This window comes from Phyllobates terribilis, unplaced genomic scaffold, assembly GCF_046119375.1.
Source record: "Phyllobates terribilis strain yellow unplaced genomic scaffold, ASM4611937v1 Scaffold_8__6_contigs__length_399053987, whole genome shotgun sequence".
NCBI classification, from domain to species: Eukaryota; Metazoa; Chordata; class Amphibia; order Anura; family Dendrobatidae; genus Phyllobates; species Phyllobates terribilis.
In genome coordinates, this window is record NW_027362768.1 from 173923564 (window position 1) to 173945771 (window position 22208).

Consider the following 22208-nt stretch of genomic DNA (forward strand, 5'->3'; position numbering starts at 1 on the left):
TTTATTAAATCCTTAGTCAGCACTTTTCAATCTGATGTGATTACTCCTTCATTTGACTTGAGAAAGGGAAGCTAAGATCTCGTACTGGACTGCAGAATTCTGTCTGATGTTTCTCCTTGAAGAATGAAAGGAGGACATGATGAAAATTCTTAAAGACAGACAAGCTGTGATACAATGGAACAAGGTGTCAAGACTCGTAATGGTCTTCTACAAGACACAATGCTGAAGACACCTTTACTTCACAGTAAATTTGTATAGTAATTGGCTGTGAAATGCGTTAGCATGACACTTGGTGATTTGGAAATCCTGAAGGACTGATATCCATTATGGATTGTAGTCACCAAATCTGTTTTAATGATACCTCATCATCATATCTCATGATACTGAATTTTCTGGAAGGTATAACCATTGCCGAGAAGGTCAATTTCTGGAAATTAAGAGTCCTAAAATCCAAAAATAGTATAGAAAATCCATTGGTCCAATAATCCATTTTATCCAAGGAGATTTGGAATCTTCAAAAGTAATGACCGATTTAAGCGTTTGTCTACTTTTGACAATTTGTTGAAAGGATCCTCTACAAATAATCTGAGTAGAAGTTAGCCCATCGATCAACTACAATCTTGGAAATCACAGAAACCTGTCAGCAAGTGTTCATTTCCCCCACTGCACCACCAGAGATCAGTGAAATATTACATGTAACCCAGTGATATTGATGGACACTCTGCGTAATGATGGAAGCGTCGGATCTTTCAGAAAGTCAAACACTCTTTCTAGCGACCCTTCAATTTGGCTAATTAATGGAAGTCCCAAAAGAGGAACTTCCCTCAATTAACTAAATTCTGTAATGAGGCATTTGAAAAAGGGTATTAAACGTCTTACAACCCTTTTGGGAGAAGCTCGTGCTACTGTTTTTCAATTAGACTGATATGAAGTGCAAAAATTATAGTTATCCCCTTCATAACCACTTTGCCGAAAACATAGATGGAAAAAAACAACAACTTGGAATTTAGTTGCCATTTAGACCATTTCAGGATCCGGATTCTTTATGGATTGTAGCTTAGGTAATGGTGGAGCAATGATGTTATAGTCAATACTTTATTCCCTTCAGTGCCTATAAATATTCATAAAGATGTCACCGGGTGTCTAACTGCCCCCCTATAGACCACGAAAGGAATCATGTCAGTCATTACGGTCTACCACCAGTTATGACTTTATCCCAGCCCTAGTGGCAAAAACAAAACCTGATGTTAATGTGTCTGTGTGGTCAACATCCTCTATTCTCCCTTAGGGTATGTCCACTAAGTTTTTTATGTGGATTTTGGAATGGATTCACTTTAAAATCCATATGAAAAAGCTGTGTGAACATACCCTTAGACCATTATTGAAACCTCTCAGGAACCAGCATGGTTTATCTTTGTGGTGTCAATGGTCATTGTCCTCTGTGTTACATACTGGGGCACAAATTGCCCTAATTCCACATCTGCTTTGGGTAAAGTAAGAAATGGCCACAAAGAACCTTTATCACGGTAATGGAACCAGTAAGAGCTGGACTACCAGTCCAAAAACCCAAATAGGCAGGTTGTCCTATTACCTTGTCATGGAGATTGGCCCTATGTGGGAGTTTGGGAGTTAGCAATGGATTATATATATTTATTTGTTTTGGCATATCCTAGGGGTCTTATCAGATTACTGATAAGTTGATTGAAAGGAGCCATGACACCACAACAAGCACCATATCCCCTTCATTATCAGACATGGCACTGTATATTTCGTAGTGGTTTTGTCTGGTATTTTTACCTGCATGGAACTAAAGTTTGCCTTAAACATTAGATGGCTATTGGTCATTTCTCCCGACTGCCCCACACATGAACGTTCAAGCCAAGTCTTCCCATGATCTGTATGAGAGAGCGGTGGCCAGACGCTTCTAGTGGCTTATCTTCCCTAAGAACAAAAGGATGGGCCATTGAAGTTCAACAGGCGGGATCCTTCCTCCTACCCCCATTTCTCCAACATCATCTCTCGGGGGGAAAGTCTGGTGGCCCAATTAACATTAAATGATCGGCTGGTTTGGCCAACTTTGGGGCCTTAACTTTAAGAAAGCAGACGTACCAGACACAGGAACTACAAAATGTACTGTCCATCCCATCTGATATGGGTGGCATGTCCTGTAGATAGACCATTAGTTTTTGAACTCTCAGAAAACCCCTTTAACGTTGTGATCTTAAGGTCTTCCCACCTATTAAAACTTTTGCCTGTTCTATGATTCTTTCATGTGCAACTGTAGAAAAACCCTCAAAATTTTGAAAATTTGGATAGCTGTAGTCCGATGCAGGAAGTGGTTGGGTCAATGAAGAGAATTGGGTGGCATGTCCTGTAGATAAACCATTAGTTTTTGAACTCTCAGAAAACCCCTTTTAACATCGTGATCTTAAGGTCTTACCACCCAATAAAACTTTTGCCTGTTCTGTGGTTCTTTTAGAAAAAGTCTCAAAATTTGGATAGCTGTAGTCTGATGCATGAAGTGGTTTGGTCAATGAAGCGAATTTTAGTTTAGTTTTTACTTTTTTTTTTTCAGCATTGCTGTCATATTTATTAAGATAGTCCGTTACTATTATAATCAAGTCCAAGATTGTTAGTCTAAACAAAAATTTCTAGTGTAGCGTATGCTTTCCATCATAAGATCCTAACTCCTGTACCAGCAAATTCCAACAGCGAGTCGTATCTGCAAAGCACTGCAAGACCCGGTCTTCAAGAAGGGGAGGGGGGGTGAGAAGAAAGTTTGAAAGCTGAATTACCAGACAAAGACTTGGGAGTCGTGCTGCACAGCTAAAATAAAACTCCCGACTCAGCACCTTCTATTGATTAAAAACTAACCTTTAAAGTAACTCGGAGTGTGTGGTTAGCATTTAAATTTAGGCATGTCATGAAGTTGATTTGTGTTACAGAATACCAACTCCATAGGCGTCACCCTCTCATCAATTTCCCTAAGCAGCCGGAATATTTCACAAAAATGTCAATAAATGAGGGAGAAATCTTAAAGAAGATCCTCATGCAATCGCACCCTAATCCTTTGACTATTATAAATGTGCAAAGTGAAAAACCTAATAATTGCTTCTTTGTCTAACTTTTCCCAAGTACCAGGCAAGGGCCGATTAATTAAACACACAAGACTGTTTTTGGAGTGTGGGGTCCCACTCTCGTAGGTGGGTCATAAATTACCCAGAATGAATACTTCAATGTGTTTGCAGTGGATTTGCAACGTCAGAAAAAAGGGGAAGGTTCGGTAGGAGGGGAGCCGGGACTTTCTTGCTAATGATAGTCACGTCTGGCTCTGTCTGGTTGCTCCTAACAACCAGACATGATGTAACACCACGATGAACTTGAACTTGGGGAGTTGAAATGGGAACAATAGACCAGAGTAATCAATAATGCCTATTTCAGTGAAGGATTACAGATCTGCTCTGGGGTAACCTTGTCTGCAAGACTCAAGCTGAAAACTAAGAAAACTTTTTTTTTTCTGTATTTTTGTTGTAAGTGCATAATATAGTTTTAGTTTATTTTTGACCATGAGTTTGGATTTTTTTTTTTTGTTTGTTTAATTGTGCAAAATCACAGCTTAAACCGTGCAAGAGAATGGCAATGCACCAGCTGTTTACACATGGCAAGTTCATTCATAAGCCATGTGCACAGCTGCTCTGGAACTTGGGTCATGGAAGGTAGCCGAAAAGCATTGTCTGTAATAAGAGTCTGGTGCCTGGGCCAAGAGCTTGCTGACTGCGCTGGGAAAGAAACCTCTTTAAATCTAATTACAGGATGTAAATGTTCTGTATCCCGTGGCAACCAATCACAGATTAATTTTCTTTTTCCTGCAAAAAAAAAAGAATCTTAAAAATCTTCTGCTCTGATTGGCTGGTGGGATTACAATGCAGTTATATGATCACTCGTATTATTGTAGCACTGTTATGTTACTTTTGTGGGAGGAATATCATGTTCTCGTTGCTTCTTGGGAGGGAAAAGTTACAAAAAATAAGGATTTGGATTTTTTTTTTTTCAATTGCGTGCAATTTAAGATTTGTTTACCCCAAGGTTGGAGGTCTAGGGTAGAGCCACTAAAATTAAGAATAACTGTCTTGTTACCAGAAGGCAGTGAATGGATTTTGAACTAATGCTTTGGTGGTCTCTGTCATTCTTTAGTTATACTGTAGCGATGACATCACGTACATCCATGTGACCGCTGCAGCCAATGACTGACCTTAGCTCTTTTGCGCTGTACATCCGATGAGGCCAGTGATTGGCTGCAATTTTCCCATGGGTGAACGGCATGTCATCACAATAGCAAGAGTAAACCATCAAGCGAGGACCACCCAAATGACGTCACTAAAAGCGCAAGTTTTTAGTGACTTTGGCTCCCAAACAGCCTTGATGACATGAGCCCTATATGTACAGCAGAAGTCGCAGGACATGTGCCAAGTTCGGACTCAAAGGGTGGTTGTAAATGGCTTCACATCCAGCTGGATGAATGTCTCAAGTGGGGTACCACAGGGCTCCGTTCTGGGACCTGTATTGTTCAACATCTTTATCAATGATTTAGATGAAGGAATTGAGGGTAAACTGATTAAATTTGCTGATGACACAAAGCTAGGAGGGATAGCTAATACTAGAGAAGAGAGAGAGAGGATTCAAAAAGACCTAAATAAACTGGAGCAGTGGGCAGCAACCAACAGAATGGTTTTTAACAGGGAAAAATGCAAAGTACTACATCTGGGCAATAAAAATGAAAAAAGCATATACAGAATGGGAGGAATAGAGCTAAGCAACAGTACATGTGAAAAAGACTTAGGTATACTAATAGATCATAGATTGAACATGAGTCAACAGTGTGATGCAGCAGCAAAAAAGGCAAATACAATTCTGGGATGTATTAACAGAAGCATACAGTCTAGATCACGTGAAGTCATTATCGGTCTTTACTCCTCTTTGGTCAGACCTCATCTGGAATACTGTGTACAGTTTTGGGCACCACATTTTAAAAAAGACATAGACAAACTGGAGCAAGTTCAGAGAAGAGCGACCAGAATGGTGACTGGTCTGCAAACCATGTCCTATGAGGAACGGTTGCAGGATTTGGGAATGTTTAGCTTGCAAAAAAGAAGACTGAGAGGAGACTTAATAGCTGTCTACAAATATGTCAAGGGCTGTCACATTGTAGAAGGATCATCTTTATTCTCATTTGCACAAGGAAAGACTAGAAGCAATGGGATGAAACTAAATGGGAGGAGACACAGATTAGATATTAGAAAAAACTTTTTGACAGTTAGGGTGATTAATGAGTGGAACAGGCTGCCACGAGAGGTGGTGAGTTCCCCTTCAATGGACGTCTTCAAACAGAGGCTGGACAGACATCTGTCTGAGATGATCTAGTGAATCCTGCTTTGAGCAGGGGGTTGGACCAGATGACCCAGGAGGTCCCTTCCAACTCTACCATTCTATGATTCTATGATTCTAGAAGTTGACTCCATACACAGCAAAACCGGCCGCATATGGATAACTCCAATCCTGGCCAAACTTCCCACTCTTCTATTTTCCCACAATCGGACTCTTCATATATGGCTCATGTATAATAATTAGTAATAATAATTGGTAATTAGATTTATAAAGCTTAGTATATATTTACATAATTACAACTTGTCAACTTTCCCAAGTCAATATGCAACTGGCTATGCAATTAGGAAATTGATTATACAATATTAATGACTTTTATTTTGAAACAATAATTGGTGTTTGTATATTTCTACCTCCCCCGGCAAAACCCAAAACTGATTTCGAACTCCACAGGCTTGAATGCCCTTTTTCCTGGGGTTTCGTGGGGTGCCGTTGGGTTGTAATTTTTATTTTCCATGCGATAAAGTCGTCCTGCAAAAATAAGCCCTCATTTCGATCGAGAAATATAAAAGTTAGGGCCCTTGACATATTGGAAGAAAAAGCAAAAAAAGAAAAATTAACAATCAGGTGCTGAATAATTTAGGTCAACTCATATCTTTTCGGAGATATGTAAAAATCCGAGGAAAATAAACATTTTGTCTGCTGACAACTTTTTGAGCCAATGTGTTTGGGTACTCATTAGAGCTGTAGATTGTAGGTTAATTTCTTACCATATAACAAGGGAGAGGACGTTGCAGCTAGGGTCAGCCATTTTGAAGTTATGGAGCCATCCACTCATTGACTTGTATACTTGTTTTTCTGTTTCTCCGGAAGTTAGACAATTTGGATGCAATTTGTGTATGTAAATAGTGTTGTAGCAAATTTGACATTTTCAGTATTCTCGGAGACTGTTTCAGAACTAGTGGTTTTATCTAGAGACGAGTGAATCTAATTTGTGTTGGATTTTAGGAATCCGCTGAACTTTCCAAACTCAAACAATTTGTGATTCACTTCGTGCAAATTGCCTATAATGTCCACCACCGTTTTACACACTGCAGAATATTCTATCAGCCCAAGGCTCCCATGACCTTGAGCATGGACAGGCTGGTTTTACCATTATGCCTTGCAGCTATCACATCACATGGTATAGTACAGCCAATCAAGAGAGACTATTCATAGCCTGTATGAAAGCATAAGTAGGGAATGCAGCAGCCATTTTGTAGTGAGAGGTTGTCACAGCTCAAAGCCTAGCCATAGATCTAGGGAGTAAAAGGCATAAAACACTGAAGAAACTGTACAGATAGTTTGTGTACCGCGCAGAAAAGAACAGTTACCATCCGTTTACCTGTAGCCATATACGGTGAGGTCACTTGGATATTACAGAGGCTGTTTTTGCGCTAAAGAGCTTGAAAGGGGTTGGATAAAGTCCTAGGAGACCTCAAATTGTTACACACATCTTTTCATGTCAAATTGAGTCTGTGCGTACTTTCAATGTACCACGAATCTCTAATTTTTAGGTAAAATTCTGCACAACTGTTGAATTTAAGTTTTAAAAGAATTGCGTTCCTCATCTTGTGGAAACAACATACATTTATGTTTCCAACACAATGCACAAAAATTCTTGAGTAGGGATGAGCAGAACCATGGAAGCTTGAGTTGTGGTACCGACCCGAACTATGTTCCAAAGTTCAGTTTGGGTACCAGAACTGTACCCAAACTTGAACCAGAAGCCGAACCCCATTAAAAACTATGGGTAGACGAACTTTCGAGCTGGAAAATATTATCTCTCTCTCTCTGACTTTTCCCCGGCACTCCGAACATTGCAACGGACTTCCGGGAGAAGTCTGTTTTCGGGGTTTAGCACTGGACACTAACTGTCCGGCATGAACCCCAAACTTTTAAGATCGGGTTCTCTCATCTCTACTCATCAGCTAAACTCCAAATTGGTTCATAAAAAGTAAAAATGTGACACATATAAGCATCAAAATTGATGGAAAAATGTTAAAAGTATCATGGCACCAAATATCAAAAAATTGATCAGACGGTAAAATAACATCCTGTATGGTAAAAAAAATGTTCCTCTACTCATCGAAATGGATTTCTTAGTTGACAAGTGGTGGAATATCTTGAAGATTACCAGTCCCCTTGACTTTGACATTAAATCACTGAGATAAAGAAATTTTGACAAGTATAAAAACTTATGTCTAAAATATTTTTGTTTTTTTTTTCTTGTGTCTTTTCAGTCCTGGTACCTGGGATAATGGTCACAGATTTCTATCAAAGACATGACAGACCACCTGGCCCTTCCCATCTCTGTAACATGGAAGAAAACGGTGAGGACACAGCATAGTTGCTTCGCTCCAATAGAAGGGGAAGACTTGTGTCAACAGCAGAACAACATTGAATGAGAAGACAAAAAAAAAAAAAAAGAATCTTATGTGGTCGCATGGCAATGACCCTCTATAATCAGCCTTACTTCCCTTTTTTATGATTACTTTCTTGGGGTCTGAAGAAAGTTCTTGCCGGGAAAAGCTGGGCATCATGGCATTTGAAGTGTTTCATTGGTAGTGTAAGCATTAGGTGGTTCTGGGTAGCCTTAGTCTGATGTTTCTTTTTTTGTATTTTTTTTTTTTCTTACCAACTTGCTGTAAAACACATCATGAAGCCCAGCATTTTCTGCAATGCCACTCCTTTACGTCCATGTTTGTGAAACTTCTTGAGGAGTTTTGGAAGAGAAGCCCTCGCCCCCCCTTTAAGAAAAAAAAGGACTTAAAGCACTCTTAAAATATACATGTAAAATGACATGTGAGATGAACCTTCTACTACTATGACTATGACCACACTACAGTTGTTTCAGATAACATGGAAGTTTACCCTTTCGTGGTCCGGAGCCTCCATATTTTTCTTTTTTTTTTGCAGATATTTTGAGTGCTACTTCACCTAAAAAAGGATTTGCTAAAACCCACGAAATGTGTTACATCAGTTATCACAAACTGCATTTTCTTTTTTCTTTAATATAATTTAACGACCCTCTCCCTACCTTCCTTGCGGAATTGATGAAGTTGTATCAAAGGACACAACTGCGACAAGATGCTTCACTAACATATCAACAACACGTCCACTCTTCTTTCTTTCAAGGAGTAATCACATCCATGACCCCACCCACGAGGAAGCTGTTAACATATAGTTTCATTCAAGTTGCAGAGCAATGTTTTAAAAAAAAAAAAAGAAAAAAAAAGAGAAAAAAAAAAGAAGAAAAAAAAATTGTCCAGAACTTTTATTATTCATGTAAGAAAGAAAAAAAAAATGCTGCACTTACAAAAATAAGCTTTTCTGAGACAAATTTTCAACAATGACACAGAAATACAGAAGCGGGGAAGATGGTCTGTTTTGACAGAAACTGACAGGAACCAATCAAAACAATCATGTTTGGATTGAGTAAAGTGCAATTTCATTGGATAGGTAAATATCTTTGTAAGATAGAGATTGTTGAAAATTCTATTTTTGTTTTTTCAAGTCCTACCACCCCGGGACTCTAAACTATGGGGGTTTAAAAAAAAAAAAAAAAAACAGCCTTGCAAAAGAAAGGGGAGCTATTTTTGCTTTTTATGTTTTTTATTGTTAAAACTTGTATCCCTTAAAAGTTAAAAAAAAAAAAAAAAAAAAATCTAAAAAAATATATATATATTATAAAACATAATGGTGCTTTTACCACAATATGTTAACTACATTAAATGCTAAGTAATCATTTTCTTTTATCAAAGCACATAACTAAAACTGAATCATAATACTTGTTAATTTTATAAGCTAAAGTCACTATTAGTGGTTATGCCAATTCAAGACAAAACGCTAAAATTTCCCAATATAGGATTTAGTCGGGCACCTCAGGATCTTTATAAATGTCCAGATTTTATCCATGTAATTTTTTTATTTTATTTTTTTTTTAAATTCCATCATTTTTATTCTCTGGACTATAAATACTGATCAATCTAGAGGGGATTTTTCAGCAATTGCTGGAAAAGAAAAAAATTAAATTGAAATTGAATTATAGATTTTATGTACTTGGAGAATAAAGCAAAAAAAAAAAGGACAAAAAAAAAAAAAAAGGTCTAAAAGGCAAAATAAACAGAATTCACATGATTTATTTTCTACCAGACAGCGGAGCATCCCTTTGCTTCGCATGCAACCTTTAAAGGAGGTTTCCTATACTATACATATATTCTATACTTTCTGGCGGACAGATTTGCCCGCCGGAAGAAAAAAAAAACAACAAAAAAAAAAAAAACGTCTCTGCATGTTTAGTGTTAGTATCTCATTTTTATATACTTAAAAGTAGGATAAAGTAGAGTGCATTAAGACAAGACATTTTAATCTTTATTCCAGGCACTTGCCTTTTTACCCTCTCTCTCCCCTCCCCCCATTTGCAGCTGTAATGGGGCTTTTCTTGCCCTTTTTATTGGCAGTGAAGGAGTTAAACTCTGCGTGCTCAGCCCTATTGGAGGGCTTTTTTGCTACTGTCCTGTACAATCAAGTCCATGAAATTCTTGGGAAGACACTTTTGCTCCTGATTATTTTATTTTATTTTTTAATAAATATATTTTTTTTTATTTCTTTAACTTTTTTGGGCGCGAGGGGGACGGCTTGGGATGCAATTTGCAGTGCGTCGCAGGCCTCTCTAGCAACCAATAGGTTAATAATTTGCACGAAGATGAAATAAATTCCATATCAATGTGCCTTGCCCTGGATAGCGATTATTTGTGAAATTGTTGCACATGTTCCTATATAGATAGCGGGGAGAGAATTCTCCCCGGTCACGCGGTTTTTTTTGGAGACACGTTTTTTTATTTGTTTTCTTGTAAATGTGACTTTTATGTCAGACGTTGCAGGCTTCACCATGTAGGTATTTTAGTTATATCCCACCAGTAGGAGTAGTGTGCTTAGTCTTGTAGTGTCTGTGCTATTTTTGCGTAGGAGATCAGTATTTTTGGGGGGGATGTTTGCTGCATTGTGACAATTTATTTAGAGTCTTCCTTTTTATTATTATTATTTTTTGTTTTTCCCTGATCAATGAAAATATGCAATACCTGCTTATATCATGTAGTCAAAGCTTAGCGAATTTATTAGAATTTTATTTTATTTTTTTTTTATTTGACCAAAGTTGGTGCTGTACTTGACGCAGTGTGTTTAGGTGTTTAGTCATTGTATCCTTTGTGACTACGAATGCACATGCAGGAGGGGGCCTCTTAGAGAAGCAGTCAGACTGTGAAGCACTAAGCTGTACCCTGCTTTGAGCAACTTTATTATTTTTTTTTTTTTGTGTGTGTGTTACAACCGCTCCTATCACAAGCAAGCCTTAAAGAAGAAAAAAAAATAACGGACTTCCTTTTCCTTAAAAAAAAAAAAAAAATTTCCCTCCACACCCTTTTTTTCTTAGCAGACAGCAATCAACCCACGTTCAATAGCGAAAAGGTCCTAACGCCCATTTTTTATATGCACGTTTTTAAAACTTCCGACATAAAAAAAAATTAAAAAAATTGTTTACCGGTTCTCTCTATTTAAGAAAAAAAAATAATAATTAAAAAAAAAAAAAAAACAAAAAACGAAATAAATGAATACAAATGTTTTTTGGATTTTTTTCATATGTGTCTGATACGTGGTTGAGTAGTTGTATTGTGTGAGTGTTAGTGAATTGTGTCCATTTTTCTGTAGCCAGCATCCTTTGCCTTTCCTATAGCACTTAGCTGGGCATTACCTTATGACATATGTGCACTAAAAAAAAAACAGCAGCTTGCAGTGCTTCACAGTGAAGGGAAATAAAGCCTAGACAAACATTTTGTCAGAACCTTGCTATAAGTCAAGGCGTTACCAGTAAATTGGTTGTACATACAATACGAACGCACCCTTTTATAAACATGCAAAATAAGCAATAGCTCTGGGCAGGTGTAGGGTTTCTGTTGTTTTTGCTTTTTTAATTTTTTTTTTTGTTGTTGATTGTGTTGTGTAGACATAATGGCGAAAAAAAAATAAGAGAGCAAACTGCCCGCTCAAATATGTAATTTGTATGTTGTATAGTTTTACTGAGTACACTGATTTATTCTACCCCATTTTATAATGCAGGACTTTTGTAATGTTGTTTAAATGAGGACAATTTTCTGTCAATTTAGGCTTTGCAGATTTTTTCCGATTGTTTATTAAAATGGCAGCGCTCTTAGAATTTTTTTTTTTTTTGGGGGGGGCAGGAGGGTGGGATTTTTTAATTTTTTTTTTTCCTTCCAGGAACTGGATTTAAGTTAAAACTTGCCTGTTTCCTTTTATTTTTTGTATGTATTTAAATACAATGATTTTTTGTTTCTTCTCGCATCGGTATAGCATATTCCTATACTTGAGAAGTATGGGCCACTAAATAACCATTTTAAATGGACATTAAAAGTATGCTGTATTTTTAAGTGTTTGATCACTTTAAGCTCCGACTCTTAAGGTTGAGGATTTCTGAAGACTTTCTCAGATAAAGTGTAAAAAAAAAAAAAAAAAAAAAAAATGTCGTAGGCAGTCGAGGATGTTAAACAACAAACTTGTTTCAAGTATGGGACTTATGAAGTTTACTTGCGCTCATCCGACCACCATATTTAATATACAGCCAGAAATCATGTATAGGCTCAAATCTGCTTTTTATTTTTATTTTTTTTTTTTTTATAAAACCTCAAAATTTGACACATGAGCAGTAATGCTGGGTGTGCAGCGTAACGATAGATATGTCACTATACATAGGGAACCCTAGAAAAATATCCGTCATTAAGTGCAATTTAGCAAACTTCAAATATGCAGTGTGAATATAATGAGAAATACGAGGCCTTCTCCATTGTAACATATATTAGCGCGTTCTTAGAAAATAACACGGGGTAGCAAATCCAAGAAATTGATAAATTTAAAAAATGCAAATATTTAACAAAAACAATGACATTTATTTTATAGATTATATATCACCGTGGCCGTTGATTGTTTTTCCATCACCCTCTCTCTCTCATTAATATTTTATATCCCTCCTGTGAAAATCCAGTCCAATTAGCTTGTAGATTTTTGAAAAGTTCATATTTCATTTAAATCTTAGTTCATATATGTTTTTTAAGAATTGCCTAGTACAGAGGGTATATGGATGATCTCAATTCCTAAATTTGGCCTTTTCCAGTCTTTACGATCATTAAATTTTTTTTTAGAAAACTTTAGATGTTGCTAAAAAAAAAATAATTACAGCATTAAGTGATCAAATACTAATAGAAAAGAACCTGATTTTCTTTCCTGACTCCATAAAAGTTTAACTCTTCCTTCTCCTTAAGTTATATCTGTATTTGTAACCAAGTAACAAGAATATACTTGGTAAGTGTGGGCATTTGTCCCTTGCATGCTAGCACAGGGTTGACATAAGATGGGCCCGTCTACTGCGTTCCTGTAATTTATAATTAAGGATTACCTTCTCTTCCCTTCCTTGGATCATAAGCTGTGATTAGTACGACACTACATGATAAGACGTATCTGCAGCTTTGCCGTTACAAAGTGGTCTTTGCCTAAGATCCCTTATTCTGAAATGCACTTTGTCAAAAGCACACGTTCTATGCTCCTTGGTCGTGAAGAGGTAAAAGGATGTCACTTTTCTGCAGAAGAACAGGGTAATGAAGGAAGGTCTTCTCCATTGACCGGTATATAGCAAGTCCATTGTTTATTGGTCAGGTTGCTGCACACTCGAGCCGGATTGCGCTGCTTTTTTTTTAGTATTTTTATTTTGTTGTTCGATGAAAGCTATTCTTCCGTAATTAAGAAAGTAAAAGATACAGACACACACAAGACTTCCTCTATTCACCTCTAACCGGTAACAATTTGCAGATCCCAAGGCGGTTTCTTTTTTGCTTTTCTTAGATTTTTTTTCAGCTTGGAGTAACAGTGTTATATATATATATATTTTTTTTCTTTAAGAGCAACACAAAAGCTTCAACTTCATAGTTTTATTTTCTTGTGGTGATATACATATATAACTCTTTAACAAAAAGTCGATCAATGTTGTACTTTGCATTGTGTCTCTGGTAAAGTAGGATTTTTTAAATTTTTATTCTTTCTTGGGTCGGGAGGGGGTTCAAAGCCTTCATAGAACAAAGAAAGGAGAGGTCCAGTGGCATGGCAATCGGGGAGACAACATTGCCACTTTTTTTTTCTGCCAGGGCTATCCACTACTAAGTGCTCGTGGGTCGAGGCCAGTTCTTCGTTGTCTTTTGGCCTCACCACACATCAGTATATGATTTTTATTTTTTTTTTAAATCCCAGCCTAATGGATGAGAATTTTTCTAATACGGGAACTGCTGTGTACGGTCCAACAACATGCCACCACTGGATTTGGGAAACGAATAAATTCATGACATGGTGCTAAGATAGTCCGGCGAACCGATTGAGGCCTATGTATCTAGTTAGACTGATCAGCTCCTCTGTTCATCCATGTAAATGCATAGCAGTGTTCTTCTCTGCATGGAAACTATGCACTAACCCTACCTGAGACCAGATACGATCAACTTTAAAAAAAAAAAAACTTTTCCGTTAACTTTCAGTCCTTGCCTTTTTTAGTCATTCTTATTAAGATGCCAGCTTTAGGACAGAATGAAATATATGATATAAAACCAGCAAAATATCTGATTTCTGAATTGTAGTGCCTGTGAAACCTGTATTATATGCTCTTCTAAAGAAAGAACTTTCTACACCGTGAGCCTTTTGCTGTCCGTCAGAGTCGTCTGATGTAAAATAACCATACCATAAATATGCATGCAATCCCATACTGCTCAGTCATCTTACAAATATTTCTTATCTTAGCCTGAAATTTAATTTTTTTTGCCCGTTAATTTTTATTGTACGTCACTAAAAATGCAAATTCTAGTTTTTAACTTTTTTTTTTTTTTTTTTTTTTTCGTTTTTTTTCTGGGGGTATTTCAGTATTTTTTTGGAGGAAGTATACATCTTACAACTTACTTAAGTTCAGTATTAAAAAATTTTTAATATATATTTTTTTTTATTTCCCCAAAAATTACATATTATGGGAAAGTTGCTTGAACAGCTGTTAGGTCATTTCACAAATTTGATTTTACGAGGTTGAAACAAAACAGTGAGCCAACGATTTCCCATCTTCACACCAGACCTCCGATTTAAAAAAAAATTAATAAAAACATTTTGACAATTGGTTTCACATTCAAGCTCTATATATACTGTATGTACCTGTTGTTATTTTTATTTTATTTTTTTCCTTGTGTGTTTTTAATCAAATTATTTTATTCTGTACAACCTTTTGGGCCTGATTCATGAAATATATGAAGCTATGTATCATTACACAATGCAAGTACACAGGTGCGATTGTTTTTCTACCTGATCAAATTTTTCTATGCCGCCCCTCCCCCGCGAAATTTCGGTGGCGGACGGACCTGACATCAGTGTTTTAATAAATGTGTTATCTCACAGCTCATTTCCTTATGATGATTAAGTTAATGTGAACCTTTCTAGATCAAATTAATGTACAGCATCAATTTTAAGTTTGAAAATCCCCTGGTCTGCAATTTTTTTCGACCGCTTTTATATTTTATGGCTTGTAACGGAGTTCCTTTAGCAAGTTTTGTCGTTCTGCGCAAGCTGGTCTTGATCAACTATCACTTTCAGAATTCTTTTCTTTCTTTTTTTTGCTCTCGAGTCACCACTAAAGTGCCGAAATGCTCCTGTCTTCACAGCTGCTCTCAGAAATTCATAAAATATCTATAAAATTGTAAAAAAATAATAACAACTCATTAACTCAAATGGTATGGGAATTGTTTAGCCAATATACTTAATTATCTACTTAAAAAAAAAAAAATTAAAAAGGTCGAAAATTATATATATTTAATTCCATTCCTAATTTTTTTGGAGGGGGGATTTACATGAAATTAAAAATATACTAAAAAGGGGAAATCTGCACGTTAGTCTTTATTTAGGCAACTAGGAATAAAAGAAAAAATATATAATATTTTTGCAATTTTATTTTTTACATTATTTAAAAAAAAAATGCAGGTTCCCTCATTTTTCTATGTTTTTAATTCTCTGTGTATTTTTTTTTATTATCTTTAAAATGTTATGTTATAATGTTATCACCCAGAATATGGACAGTAATAAACATTTTTGAGGACAATATCTGTGCATTTTAGCTAAAGGTCTCATGCCAGGCCTTTGTAGGGTGCAGTTCGGCTTTTATCTAATGCAACCCAGATCCCGATTTTATATTTGATATTTATGCACGGTGTAGTAATAATAATAACAATAATAATAAGCCCTTAATCTCACGATGCAATAGAGGCTCGGCACATCGCACCATGTGTCGCACCAACCCTTCAAGCTGTGTGCACTCTGGGACATATAGTCCGTTGAATGGGTTCTTTGTCCCCCATTCTTTACAAAATCACACAACCATACATTGTTGGCATAAGTCAAGGGTGCAGACAGCAGGTGAAGACGGGCATCCTTACAAGCTTGGGATTGCGTTAGGAATTGGGTCTTTGTTTGCATGACTAGGTGGGATCTATTTGGTGGCCGTGGGAATCTCCTGTCCCCCATTTATTTTATCTCTTCATTTCTCACAATCCCGGGCTCTTCATTGAATACCGCGCGCTGCAGCCAAGCTGGCTCTTGACCATGTTAAACCCTTATCTTTCTGTTTAATTAATCGCCCCATAATGGGTGTTTTTATGATCTTCAAGGAAATCCTTGTGTGCCTGCGTTAATACAGTCACTTGTTTTATGAATCAGGCTCTCCGTGCCTCTCCTACCATGTATTTACTCATGCTTGTTATCAGTTTATTTTTTACTGTGTTCTGTGAAAAAAAAAAAAAAAAAAATGTAATTGGTTGAGAATCACTGTGGGTATGAATTGTTATCCGACTAAATCTCTGCAGGTTTGTTTTTTTTTTTTTTTTTGAGCTGGTGTGTGGATTAGTTAACTCTTGTACTCAGCCATTAGTGCAACCAACTCTTACATTACAATACAATTACTGGAAACGAATACTGCATTTCCTATGCAACAAAAAAAGGAAAATAAAAAAAATTGCTAATGCTAACGCCTCGTCCTGGAGTTTGTTTTTTTTTTTTTGTTTTTTTTTTATAAAAATGTGGAAATATTAAAGATTTCTGTGAATGACTACAATTAATTGCAAACAAAAAAAAAAAGGTTTAGAGCAAGGTTTCCTAATGAAATCTGGTTTTTGGCTTCACAATAATATTAGGCATGCACCCAATGGGTGGAAATGATTATATTGGTGGAAGGGAATTTATAAAAATATTTTTTAGTGGAAATCGAATGAAGAAAAATGTATCTATAGAAATATGCACCAAGCATGTACTTATCAAGAGGGGAAAATTGTGCTATATCCAAAAAGATTGTCAGTCCAGCGTCTATGTCCAGATCATCCAACCTCTGCTCACACGGTGACGCGGCCAGCGGTCTGGGCATCCAAGCAACGAATGAACGGAGAGGTGACCATGAGTGGGGGCCGCTCTCACCATTTATTTAAACAGCTGAGGTCAGACCCGAATTCTCGACACACTGATTTGACACTAATGGCATATCCACACCACAATTCTGTTTCTCTTCTTTATGGGGGTTTGAAAATGTCATTTATTGGGAAGAGACATGGTCAATGGCAATGGTATTGGTAGCCTTAAAGGGGTTGTCCGGTCCCGATCGATAAGTCTGCAGTCACTCTGTGACAAGACTGCTAAGTACTATAGTGATATGCTGCAGGAAACCACAGTGAGAAAAATGGTGGAAACAATGGATTCTTATGAAGGAGAATTCCTCCATGTCTTTTGTTTCGCTTCTACAAATTAAAGGGATTGTCTGGTCTAAACCGACAAGTCTGTGTGACTGCAGACTTATGAATCCCCCCCCCCCCCCAGCGCACAAACTGTGCATCGCGGGGATTCACCGGTTTCTGAGGGTATGTAAGAGGTATACATACTTCTGCCCGGTGGGCGCGGACTCACTCTCTATACACTTGTATGGAGCGAGGACATGTACTCTAGTCTGTCACACCTGTGTCACTAGACGGGGCGCGGCCTTGCTCAATACAAGTGTATAGAGAGCAAAGCCTTGCCCATTAAATGGGCCCTGGCCGTGGGATGTATAATTCATACATAGCCTCCGGTCCCGGGTCAGAAACCAGCGAATCCCCGCGACACACAGTGGAGATTCATAAGTCTGAAGTCACACAGAGTGACTGCAGACTTATCGGTTTAGACCGGACAACCCCTTTAATTTGTAGAAGCAGAGCAGAAAGACATGGAGCAGTTCTTCATAAGAATCCATTGTTTCCTCCATTTTTCTCACTGTGGCTTTCTGCAGCATATCACTATAATACTCAGCAGTCCTGTAAGTTGGGCGGCTGATTGTTTGGATCCTGAGAATGAAAATTCTGCAGACTGTAGCAGCGCGAGTCCAAAGCCAAGCAATGACTGCAGACAACTCCAGCATTGCCACATTTAGGCTGTGTGCCCACGTAGCATTTTTCAAGCGTATATGCTGCGGAATTTCCGCAGCGTAAACGCTTGAAAAACGCATGTATATCCGCACCCCATGGTCCCCAATGGGATTCCGCAAGTTCTATGCACATGCTGCGGATTTTTCCGCAGCGTTTATGGCGCGTTCAAAAATCCGCAGCATGTCATTTAATTTTGCGTTTCCGCAAGCGGAATTGCCTTTGTCCAATGCATAAAAAACGCAAGGCAATTCCGCATGTGGAAAACGCGTGATAAACGCGTGAAAAATGCGCGATAAACGCGTGCGGAATTCCGCATGCGTTTTTCCGGGAGAGGACTTGCAGAAATGAAGCAGAAATTTTCTGCTTCATAAATGCAACGTGGGCACATAGCCTTACTGGTTTACTGATACATTATCGTTTTTCTGAGGGTCTGAGCACTCAGACTTCATCATTGGGAAAGTAATGGCATATAATAGTTGTATGCCATCACAATACCCCTCTAAGATTTCTTTCCAATTATTCAAACTGGACACAAGAAGACACTGGAAAACTTTTTTCAATTTGATCAGACTCTGAGGATTGGTGCAATTCCTTTGCAGAGTTCATTATGTACCAGAAATAAGGTAAGGAGAGTTGTCATCGCACGCGCGGCATAAGGAGTTGGATACTGAATAGATGGTTCCTGGGTTGTAAGGGTCAATGTCATTGTGTTCCTATATTGATAATGAAAACTATCCACTGAACCAAAGTCCTGGCACCTCCACCGATCTGGGGCTTTACAGGAAAGTGTTATAGTCAAGATGGCAGCGCTCCATTGTACGATAGAAAGAGCCATTAATGGCAATCAATAAAAATGCAATAGTACTGAATGTTCTATGGAGTTACCCGCAAAGAAAAAAGTCTCAACACATCCATGAGGACACAACATATCTCAGCAGAACAAACAAACAGATCTCCAGTGTCTCATCAGAATAGTGAGTGCAGCTCTGGAGTATAATACAGGATGTAACTCAGGATCAGTACAGGATCAGTAATGTAATTGTATGTACACAGTGACTGCACCAGCAGAATAGTGAGTGCAGCTCTGGAGTATAATACAGGATGTAACTCAGGATCAGTAATGTAATGTATGTACACAGTGACTGCACCAGCAGAATAGTGAGTGCAGCTCTGGAGTATAATACAGGATGTAACTCAGGATCAGTACAGGATCAGTAATGTAATGTATGTACACAGTGACTGCACCAGCAGAATAGTGAGTGCAGCTCTGGAGTATAATACAGGATGTAACTCAGGATCAGTAATGTAATGTATGTACACAGTGACTGCACCAGCAGAATAGTGAGTGCAGCTCTGGAGTATAATACAGGATGTAACTCAGGATCAGTACAGGATAAGTAATGTAATGTATGTACACAGTGACTACACCAGCAGAATAGTGAGTGCAGCTCTGGAGTATAATACAGGATGTAACTCAGGATCAGTAATGTAATGTATGTACACAGTGACTGCACCAGGAGAATAGTGAGCGCAGCTCTGGAGTATAATACAGGATGTTACTCAGGATCAGTACAGGATCAGTACTGTAATGTATGTACACAGTGACTGCACCAGCAGAATAGTGAGTGCAGCTCTGGAGTATAATACAGGATGTAACTCAGGATCAGTACAGGATAAGTAATGTAATGCATGTACACATTGACTGCACCAGCAGAGTAGTGAGTGCAGCTCTGAAGTATAATACAGGATGTAACTCAGGATCAGTACAGGATAAGTAATGTAATGTATGTACACAGTGACTGCACCAGCAGAATAGTGAGTGCAGCTCTGGAGTATAATACAGGATGTAACTCAGGATCAGTACAGGAGCAGTAATGTAATGTATGTACACAATGACTGCACCAGCAGAGTAGTGAGTGCAGCTCTGGAGTATAATACAGGATGTAACTCAGGATCAGTAATGTAATGTATGTACACAGTGACTGCACCAGTAGAATAGTGAGTGCAGCTCTGGAGTATAATACAGGATGTAACTCAGGATCAGTACAGGATCAGTAATGTATGTACACATTATACACATTGGCTCTATTTGGGGAATAGTGAGTGCAGCTCTGAAATATAATGCAAGCTATAATTTAGGATAAGCATGTCATAAAATAACAAAGTAACTTACAATAATTTTTGCACAGATTCATTGGTGCTTAGTTGTTCTCGTCCTCTATTGAACAATGTATAAACATCCTAATTGTATCTACTTGATTCAGTAAAATCACAAAATATAAGATGATGAGTGGGTGAGAATACTTCTTAGGGCTCATACTCATCTGTGTTTAAATCTGATTGCACTCTGACTAATGTTATTGAATGATTCTGTGCTCATCTGCAATTTGTTTTTTCTCAGCTCGGATCGGACTGAGAATAAAATCTCAGCATGCTGGGAGTGGCTGCGTATATTGGACAAGACTCTGCGATGCAAGTCAATGGGTGCGAGGAAAATAATTCCACGGCACAAGGACCATTTTTTGCATCATTTTTACTTACCCATCTCTTAGGAAACCTGACATTTCATCAGCCGAGTACAGTAAATTTACATCGTGAACCTTCAGGATAGAATAGATATATAGATAGAATAGATATAGAAATATGTCAGTGAGATATATATTTAGTGCAGTGCGTGTGTAGCTTGCTGTACATGTATTTAGGTAATAATTAAATAAGAGAAAACAATGGTGTGGGGTTCCTCTTATTTTTATTAACCAGCTGGGGATGCCCCTATTTTTAATAACCAGAAAATGCTAGGCAGACAGCTGCGGGCTGATATTAATAGACTGGGTAAGGGCCATGGATATTGGCCCCCTCCCAGACTAATAACACCAGATCTCATCCGCCCCAGAAATGGCCAATTCCGGCAGTTAGCTCTTCTTGCCCTTGTGCATTGACAAGTGGGGTAATTGTTTAGGGGTTGATGTCAGCTTTGTAATGTCAGCTGACATCAAGCCCAGGGGTTAGTAATGGAGAGGCGTTTATAAGACACCCCCATTACTAACCCCGTAAGTTTAAAGAAAAAACACAGAGCAAAGTCCTTTATTCTAACAAAACACTCCCTGACCCTCTTTTACCCATTTATTACCTTTAAAACATCAAATATTCCAAAGGGTTCTGCCGTAAATCCAACCCACATTGATCCCCAACTCTGCTACATCCGGATGATGTGTTCAGCAGCAACATGAGTCACGTAACCACTCAGAATGCAGTGCAGTGACGAGAGTTGATGCCACTAAGGTGACCTGAGTTCATAGCCGATGAACTCCGGTCACCTTACTGACGTCGGCACTAGCAGCATGAGAAATATATCACGCTGCGAGCGCTGATGTCACTAAGGTGACCAGAATTCATCGGCTATAAACTGCAGTCATGTTCTCGCGCTACTTTCAGTGTGTTCCGGCTGGCATACAGAGTGGTCGCATGACTTCTGTCACCACTCAACACACCATCCGGATGTAGCAGAGTTGGGGGATCATCGTGGGATGTCTGTTGGATTTATTGCAGACCCCTTTGGAATATTTGATGTTTAAAAGGTAATAAATGGGTAAAAGAGGGTTGGGTAGTGTTTTATTCAAATAAAGGACTTTGCTCTGGGGCAGCTGAGGGCTGGTGTTATTAGTCTGAGAGGGGGACAATATCCATGGCCCCTTCCCAGCCTATTAATATCAGCCCGCAGCTGTCTGCTTAGCCTTTGCTGGTTATTAAAAATAGGGGTGATCCCATGTGATTTTTTTTGGATCCTTCCTTTTTAATAACCAGTAAAGGCTACGCAGAGAGCTGAGAGCTGATATTAATACACTGGGAAGCTCCATATTTATTTCCCCCTTCCCAGACTATTAAGACCAGCTCTTTGCTATCTGCTTTCCCTCAGCTGGTTAATAAAAAATAAGGGGGACCCCACACAATTTTTTTCTTTTATTAGCTTAATACAAGTACAGAAAACTACACACGCAAAGCACTGATTATATATCTCACTGACATATTTTTCCATCTTATCTATATCTGTCTGTAAGATTGTTTTATTAGTTAGAAAACTAGCGTGAAATGACTGAGAATTACTGTATGTAAAAGCTGATGTTAAAAACGCATTGCATATGCATGTCATACAGATGGTACTTTAGAAAAATCGAATTGTATTCGCATGACACTCGTCCTACTTTTCAGGGACAACATCGGAACGATTTTATTTACGCAGATGAATTCGAGCCTTATAAG

The 22208-nt window shown here is 38.0% G+C and overlaps 2 protein-coding genes across 31 annotated transcripts in view; one reads left to right on the plus strand and one right to left on the minus strand.

Annotated features, from left to right (window-relative positions):
* Positions 1-13452, plus strand: part of NFIA (nuclear factor I A) — a 547161-nt gene extending 533709 nt beyond the window's left edge. For all 28 annotated transcript variants that reach the window (XM_073643752.1, XM_073643763.1, XM_073643760.1 and 25 more), the window contains one exon: positions 7665-13452. In XM_073643752.1, the coding sequence (XP_073499853.1) occupies positions 7665-7682 (18 nt within the window). In that variant the 3' untranslated portion in view covers positions 7683-13452. The remainder of the gene's footprint in view (positions 1-7664) is intronic.
* Positions 1-22208, minus strand: part of TM2D1 (TM2 domain containing 1) — a 217128-nt gene that overhangs the window by 57387 nt on the left and 137533 nt on the right. The window contains exon 7 of one of the 3 annotated variants that reach the window (XM_073643776.1): positions 11917-15198. The exons of the other annotated variants lie outside the window; for them this stretch is intronic. The gene's annotated coding sequence lies outside the window, so the exon portion shown is untranslated. Of the gene's footprint in view, positions 1-11916; positions 15199-22208 lie in introns of those variants that run through there. 3 annotated transcript variants of the gene reach the window in all.